We start from the raw sequence: 8,249 nt of genomic DNA, 5'->3' as shown, positions 1-8,249 counted from the left end.
TTTCCCCCCCCCCTCCCATTCTGCATTACGTTACCTCCCTTCAGTGGTCAGCCCGGTTTCAGCCTGCTGTTGCCCCGGGTTATTCGGATGCTATTTTGCTGTGGACTTAAATTGCCTTGACTCAAAAAACACAGAAAATCCAGATTGGCAGGAAAATGAAGAAAGGACCACTGTGAACAGACCCTGGTTTATATAGGGGACCGGCCACGAAGTTCCCAGGCTTCCATGTTCCCTGTCCCTTCTGACCCTGCCCCAGAAGACTGCCCAAATTTCTATAATTTCTGGTTTAGAATAGTCTAAAATTTATTCTTGCACCTAAATTGGTCACATTAATCATTGTGGCTTGTTTTCTGCCTATGAGACAAGATTCAGTAGGGTTTTTAAAAATTTATTTGGCTCTTTATTTGGCTCATAACTGACAACAGGTCTCCTCCATTATATCCTCACAGCAACCCTATGAGGTAGGTTAGGCAGAGAGAGAGAGAGAGAGAGAGAGAGAGAGATTGTTATAAGGTCACCCGGTGAGCTGGTGAGGCAGACTGGGAATTCTAACCTCGGATCATTGAGACCAGCTCTCTTCAGACAGAAGAGAAACCACCGTTTCCAAACTACAGTTTAATTCTAGTCTAGAATCCTGATGTCTCGGCAAAAAAAGTCACATCCTGACTTGTTGGAATGGCTGTTGGATGTGACAACCTATTGTAGGGAGCAGAGGGAGGGAGCAGAGAACCCCAAATGCTTCAGGAACTTATTATTGGACTCCTGCATCCTTAGCAGGTTTCGTGTGTGTATCAAGTTCGTAGCCAATTCAGGAACTTATTCTTGGACTCATGCATCCTTAGCAGGCTTCCAGTTTTGTGTGTGTATCAAGTTCATAGCCAATTTATGGCGACCCCGCAGAACTTTCAAGGCAAGAGACATTCAGAGGTGGTTTGCCCTTGCCTGCCTCTACGTAGCGTACCCTGGTAATCCAGGGTGGTCTCCCATCCAAATACTGACCAATGCCGACCCTGCTCAGCTTCCAAGACCTGACAAGATCGGGCTAGCCTAGGCTATCCAGGGCAGGGCAGCAGGCTTCTATACATGGAGTCAATCTCTTTGAGTCAATCTCACGGCATTTCTGTGGACCCCTGACCCTTATTAATGCAGACTTGATAGTCGGAATAGCACAACTGCATCCTCATTCCCTGGGAATTTGTTTTGATGGACGCTGCAAAATCCCTTTGATGTGCAATCTCAAATCAGCTAGTTTCACTTCCTTCGTGTTTCATTCCCAGCCGATGCCTCTCTTGGTGATAGCTATTCTATCAAGGGTTTTTACCGGCAGACTGAGGGTTTATCTAATCGATAAGTCAAGAAAGAGACTGTGGCCTGGAGAGAAAACTTATCCTTTGTTTTTATAATGTAGTTTGACTGACTGAGTGAATGAATGAACTCCTGGGTGTGGGTCAACTTGATTTGAGGCTGTAATGTGGTCTGGGTGGGGGAGTTGTCGGCAGGCTTCAGTGTGGTCCTAAAAAGGTTCTGATCTCAGAAGTTTCAGTTTAAGGAGTGGGTCTGTGAGAGAAGGACAGTAACATGGGCTTTGGAATCTGACATGGGCTTCCCTGTGCATGCACAGAGAGGGCATTTGTGCGCCTATCATGACGTGTTTGTGGAGGTAAAATACGAACTGGATCAGACCATCTATTCAGCCTGGACACCCAGTGCTCCCAGGAAGGAGAGGACAATGGAGATGGTCACGCCACGTAGCTTGCCCCTGGCATCTGGGAATAAAAGATGCCTCTGACTGTGGAGGGTACCACAGGAAGGAGAGCCAGCAGATGCCAAGAAAATACAAGATTAATTCTGAGTAGGAGACGTAGAGGATGGGCTCCAAATATAAAGCGACCTGACGAAGCATTGAGGGAAACAGAATGTTTACCCGGGAAATCTGTAGCCGTATGGCAGTTGTTGGAAGCAGCAGCGGCACTGCGTGACGTAGAATAAAGAAACAAAAAGAAGACACAAATCCATGGACTGTAATTGGACTAGAATCATTTTTTGCACCGTGGACATTGGTGGGGTGCAGTCCAGTGCTCCCTCTAAGCTGTGGAGTCTTGTGAGCAAAAATTCTGCTTTGTGAGCTACTGGCACTCAAGTTGTGAGCCAGCAATTTGACTCCTGCATAAATGAGTTTGCCCTGGAGCCATCGTTCCCAAGCTAAGGCAAAAATGTGTGAGCCGGAGGCTAAAGAAGTGTGGGCTAGCTCACACTAGCTCAGCTTAGAGGGAACACTGGTGGCTAGAGATCTTCCAGAATCACAACTGGTCTCCAGATAATGGAGATCAATTCCCCTGGAGAAAGTGGCTGCTTTAGACGGTGGACTCCATTGCCCTATACCCTGCTGAAATCCCTCCCCTACCCAGGCTCCACTCCCGGAATATCCAGGAATTTCCCAACCCAGAGCTGGCAACCCTAGACCATGAACCCGGGACATTTACAATTGCTGCGTTGTGTATGTGCACATGCATGGGTGGGAGACTGAAAACAGCTGCCCATTTGCAAGAGAACCTTAAGCCACAAGTCGTCACAGGCAGAAATGAAGCTACGTGCCTCCCAGATCCTTGCAAACATTCCAGAGGAATAGCTCTGTAGGCCTTGTAGATCCAAAAATGAGGAAGTGGCATCAGAAAGGCCAGCAAGATAGTTATTGGGGGCGGAAGCCAAGAGCCCGCTTTGTCAGATACATCTAGTCCACAACGGCTTGAGCCACGGCAGATCTCTGGAGGAGCCACAAGAGCCACAGATCTCTTCGTACTGAAGGACTTGGCCACATTTCTTTGTAGACACACTACAGAAGGTCAACCCCCAACCTGTCCCAGCAGGCGTAAGATTTGCTAGACTGAGCCATAGCACCCCCCCAATTGCCACTAGAGGGTCCAAGAGCAGAACTCCATACGTCACCCAGATGCACGTTTGCGAGGAACACATGAGTTGCAAGACAGCTGCACTATCATGCAACAGGATTTACTTGCAAGTAAAGTAATGGAGCACCAAAATCTACTGGCATCCCTGGATTGTGTGAGGCTGGCCGGAGCATTCACAGAATTTAGAGTACTGTGCAAAATACCAGGACCCAAATGCAATTGTGGTGCAGCCCGCCAAACTGTTTTCCTTCTGTCACAGGAATGTGAGCATCATGCTTTCCAGGGAGATGTGACGGAGCCCTTTGAGCTCTCCCCAACTGCGACTGAGTGGATTGAAAATGTAGATATTAGATGGCTTGCCCAAGGTCATCTAGCCAGGTGCAAGTGGAGGAGTGGGGAATCAAACCCGGTTCTCCCAGATTAGAGTCCGCACACTTAACCAGTACACCAAACCCGATTGGTCTGCAACCCTGTTCTATCAACTTGGTTAGATATTATATATTATTATATGCTTCCTGTGTGTAACTCTGCCATATGACAAATAAATAAATACATACATGCAGTAATAAGATTCCCCATGTAGAACTATAGAATCATAAGAGTTGGAAGGGACCTCCAGGGTCATCAACCCCCTGCACAATGCAGGAAATTCACAAATACCTCCCCCCCCACACACACACACCCAGTGACCACTGTTCCACTCCCAGCAGATGACAAAGAACCTCCAGGATCTCCAGCCAAACTGGCCTGGAGAAAAATTGCTTCCATCCTGACCCCAGTGGATCTCTTTCCATGTTCAAGTGTACATTTTGGAAAGGCACCTTGGTCCATGTGGAGAAAGCAGTGTGGTGGGAAGGGAGTTGCAAGAGGAAAGCAGCTGCAGCAGGAAAGGGTAAAGCGACCTCCTCGTGCTGCTCTTCTGCCCCACGCTGCTTTTCTTCCCCTACCCAGCCATTTGCAGCTCTGGCTGGGACAGCCCAAGGGAGCCTGATCTCGTCAGATCTTGGAAGCTAAGCAGGGTCAGGCCTGGCTAGAACTTGGATGGGAGACCCCCCAAGGAACTCCAGGGTTGCTAAACCACCCCCATGCATTCTCTTGCCTTGAAAACCCCATGAGGTCACCGTAAGTCAGCTGCAAACCGACGACACTCTCCACCACCACCAGCCACCTGCAGCCCAAGATAGTGTTACATTTGTCTGGGTGATGTGCTGAATTCTGCTCTTTGACAATCTGGGGGTGATTTGGGTGTTATGGCCTGATTTAGCCAATCCTGTGCCTGCCTGGACAGGGTGTGTGTGTTTGGCCTTCCATGGTGTTGGTGAAATTGCATGTCGACGATGCCCCTTTCCAAAAGGGACACTCGAACACGGTAAGAGATCCAGTGGGATTACCTGGGGAATCTAAACGAGATTCACCTATGAATGCACGGACCAGCCTTAGGCTGGTGACACAATCCAAGGACGATCGTAGATGTCATATGTTTTGGCACTCCATTCCTTTACTTGAACGTAAATCCCATCGCCTTTCAATGCAGCGGTCTTGCAGCTAAATGTCCCCAGAAGTGTGGCCTCACTTGCACATCGTCAGGGAAGACTGCAGTCCTTGCACACAGCAGTATTTATTTAGAAAGAAGCACCAGTGGCGTTTTAGACATGCATGGGATGGTATCCGTAGCCTGCTGAGGTCACTCTGGAGCCTGTGGAATTTTTAGCATGCAGGGCTGTGGTCAGAGACGTACTTACTGGGAAGAAAGCCAGATTGAACTCAATGGCCCCTTCCTTCCAAGGAAACAGGCACGGGGCTTTGATTTAGGTGTGCTTCTGATACCTTCACCCAAATTCAGCAGTATGTCAGGCAGATTTGTGTGTGTGTCATTTGGCTTGGGCTGAGCAATACACACAAAGGGTTATCGTGATTCCCCACAGTGAGCAAATTGCCCAGTCTTATGACATGTGAGCAGGCGGACTTCCACAAAGCGCCCAGGGGCACATTTTGCAGAATCCCCCATTGGCGTGGTCTGAGCCCTTCAGCCTAGGACGGAGGGCAGACTTTGTGCCATGGAAAGGACTGCTATAGACATGAATGGCCCAAAGGGTGCTTGAGGGGGTAACACAGTGTGGGTCAGAGGCAGTGCACCTCTCGGCATCATGCTCTGTTCACTAACAGGGAAAGTTAAGGAGGGCGCCCCAGGACACCGTTGAGTCAGTAGCTGAAGACGCATGTGATTCCAGTGTCTGCCGTGAGCAGCAAGCTTTTCCAGTATTCTGGCTTGCGGCTCCTATTCTGTCCCGCAGAACTCCGCTTAAGGCACTGAAAACCAAGCCAGCATCTGCCTGCACAGCCAATGCCCTGCTTGGGTCCAGTTCTGTGGTCACATTACTGTGACGCAACAGTGGGAATGGCTTTGCGCTAGACAGATTGGAGTGCCAGTGTGGTACAGCGGGAACAGAGGAACAGGCTCAAATCCCCGGGTTACTTTGATCCTCTCTCTCTCTCTCTCTCTCTCTCTCTCTCCCCCCACCCCAGCCTAACCTACCTCATAGGGTTGTTGTGCAGATAAAATAGGTGCTGCCCTGAGCTCCTTGGGATAAAATTGTCATCTGTCATTTAGTAGAGAGATTAATAGAAGTATTCCATTGACCCGTCATACAGAAGAGTCCTGTGGCACCCTAAATACTATTAGATTTATTGCAGCAGAGGCTGTCATGCACAGAGTTATTACAACATGAGGCTAGAAGATGCAGCAAGGCATTGCTGTCTGGCCTCCCCTTCATCAGAATTTGTCCTTCCTCCCACTCTGTTGTTTGTTCTCATTGATATATCTTTCTGCCCACAGAGGTTAACACTTCACTCATTCGACAAAGTGGGCTCTGCCTCCCAAATGGAACAGAAAACACATTAGGCTTCGACACACTTTCTCTTTTGGAGCGGCAACATACGGTCGCCGCTGCCCCCTTGGGTGAACACTTATTGCGTCTGTGCGCCTTGAACACTCGTCGTCGGAGGGAGAACCCCTGTCTCGATTGAGTTCCACATGAATACAGCCAAGCTCTCTGCTAAACTGAGAGCAAACCAGGTTGAGAGGGTCAGACGCATTTCCCCATCCCAAACTTCCTATAGCAACTGTTGGGGAAAATGCAGAAAATCAACATGCACAATCCCTGCAAGATAACACATGGTTGGAACAGGACATAAGAACATCAGAGAAGCCAATGTTGGATCAAACCAATGGCCCTTCCAGCCCAACACTCTGTGTCACACAGTGGCCAAAAGCACCAGGTGCCATCAGGGGGTCCATCAGTGGGGCCAGGACACTAGAATCCCTCCCACTGTTGACCCCCCCAAGCACCAAGAAGACAGAGCATCACTTGCCCCAGAGCCCCTATCTATACCTTGTGGCTAATAGCCACTGATGGACCTCTGCTCCGTATGCTTATCTAATTCCCTCTTGAAGCCATCCAGGCTTGTAGCCGCCACCACTTCCTGTGGCAGTTTCCCGGCTGTTAAAGGGACAGTGGCCGATGCCTTTAGACACCCCCCCCTTTCCCCCAAAAGTGAAAGAGACGTGCAACTTACTGTCCAGGTGGCTGACTTGGCTGTGCTGGACTGCTGGAAGGTCACTTCAAAGTGATGCGGACCTGGGTAGTCGGTGTTGGAGGGGATGACAGGCGCGGGGGACATGGTGTCAAAGGTGGAGCTGGGCTGAGAATAGGGCGAGAGCGTCGGGACGTTGGAGGCGTGCTCCGAGCTGTAGGGGCTGGAGGAGGCGGCTCTGCTGTCAGTGCTCTGATCCATGCTGTTATTCAGCAAATTAAACTGGGACTGGAGGGGAAGGGAAACAGGGGGAGGAGGAAGAGTGGGGGGGGAGAGAGAGAGACAGAAAATAACACGGGCAGTTTCAAGACATGGAAACGTAAGTTCCCTCTTCTCCCAAACTTCTCCAGGTGTCTAGTTACAGGCATCTTAAAGGGGCCAGAATCACTTGCGAAACCAGCAAGGGGGTGGTGGAGGAAGAAAAAGGGATCTCTTTCTGGGTTTCTTTGCCCTCAATGCTCAATGCTCCCCCCCCAAAAGGCTTCCCCCCTCCCCCGGTCTTCTCCTTTTAGCTTTTTGGTGTGTTCATTTGTTTAAACAAGTCCCCACCCGTCAACACGGAAAGGAGACTCTCCACGGAGACCGGCCTCATTCCTCAGCTTGATCCAGGATGGAGACAAGTCAAGTGGGCAAGGCCTCGATTTAGCCAGGGCGGGGAAACAGGGTCGGCGCTCTTTGGAAGTGTCTGTCAAAGGGGAGACTCGAAAAGTATTTGCATTAGTGACTGACCAGGCCCATTGCGAGTTGTCCACAGACGCTGAGAACCAGGCCCCAATCCAGGGCTTTTTTTTCTGGGGAGACATGCCAGAACAGTTCCGGAACCTCTTCGACCAAATTATTTAAAAAATGTTTTAAAGTTCACGAGTTTTCAGGATACCGATTGAAAACGTCACCTCCCTCTTGAGAGTTCTGGCACCTCTTTAAAAAAACAAAAAAAGTCCCTCCCCCAATCCATGTTCTCTGCGGGCACCTTTGGGCTCCTAGGGTTGCCAGCCTCCAGGTGGGGCCTGGAGATCTCCCAGAATTAGAAGATAACCACCACCATTTTGGAACAAACGCCCGCCACCTTGCTGGTTTGCACACAACGATGCCAACTATTTCTTTCTTTTTTTTTAATCCCCTGAAGACAGGGTAGCTTTATTACTTTTTTGTTACACCTACAGACTAACAGAAAAGAAAAGAGGAGGGAACGTCACCTCCCTCTTGAGAGTTCTGGCACCTCTTTAAAAAAACAAAAAAAGTCCCTCCCCCAATCCATGTTCTCTGCGGGCACCTTTGGGCTCCTAGGGTTGCCAGCCTCCAGGTGGGGCCTGGAGATCTCCCAGAATTAGAAGATAACCACCACCATTTTGGAACAAACGCCCGCCACCTTGCTGGTTTGCACACAACGATGCCAACTATTTCTTTCTTTTTTTTTAATCCCCTGAACACAGGGTAGCTTTATTACTTTTTTGTTACACCTACAGCATAACAGAAAAGAAAAGAGGAGGGAAAAAGATACCCCAGGGTAAAAAAGACAAGAAAATTAAACCCACACTATGACTAAAACCCCAAGAAGGAAAGTCTTTAACAGTTAGTATTCAGTTAGAATTCGAACTTATAACTTTTCATTTAAATCAATGAATTAAAGAATTAGTCAGTCCATGTTAGTATTACATCCAGCTTGACATGTGTGCATCGAGTCGATGAACGATGCCAACTATTTCTGAGTCTGTGGTTAGCATCTTCGACTGAGTCCTCTTTCAC

General features: G+C 49.0%; 1 protein-coding gene across 2 annotated transcripts in view; it reads right to left on the bottom strand.

Moving 5' to 3' along the window:
* TP73 (tumor protein p73) overlaps nucleotides 1–6,743 on the bottom strand; it is a 58,627-nt gene extending 51,884 nt beyond the window's left edge. Inside the window, exon 1 of one of the 2 annotated variants that reach the window (XM_015418662.1) lies at nucleotides 6,486–6,743. In XM_015418662.1, coding sequence (XP_015274148.1) covers nucleotides 6,486–6,704 — 219 coding nt within the window. In that variant the 5' untranslated portion in view covers nucleotides 6,705–6,743. The remainder of the gene's footprint in view (nucleotides 1–6,485) is intronic. The other variant, XM_015418663.1, reaches the window with a different exon arrangement.
* Nucleotides 6,744–8,249: the final 1,506 nt, after the last annotated feature.

This window comes from Gekko japonicus, unplaced genomic scaffold (genome assembly GCF_001447785.1).
Source record: "Gekko japonicus isolate JY-2015 unplaced genomic scaffold, Gekko_japonicus_V1.1 scaffold558, whole genome shotgun sequence".
NCBI classification, from domain to species: domain Eukaryota; kingdom Metazoa; phylum Chordata; class Lepidosauria; order Squamata; family Gekkonidae; genus Gekko; species Gekko japonicus.
This window is presented reverse-complemented; position numbering and strand designations above follow the sequence as displayed.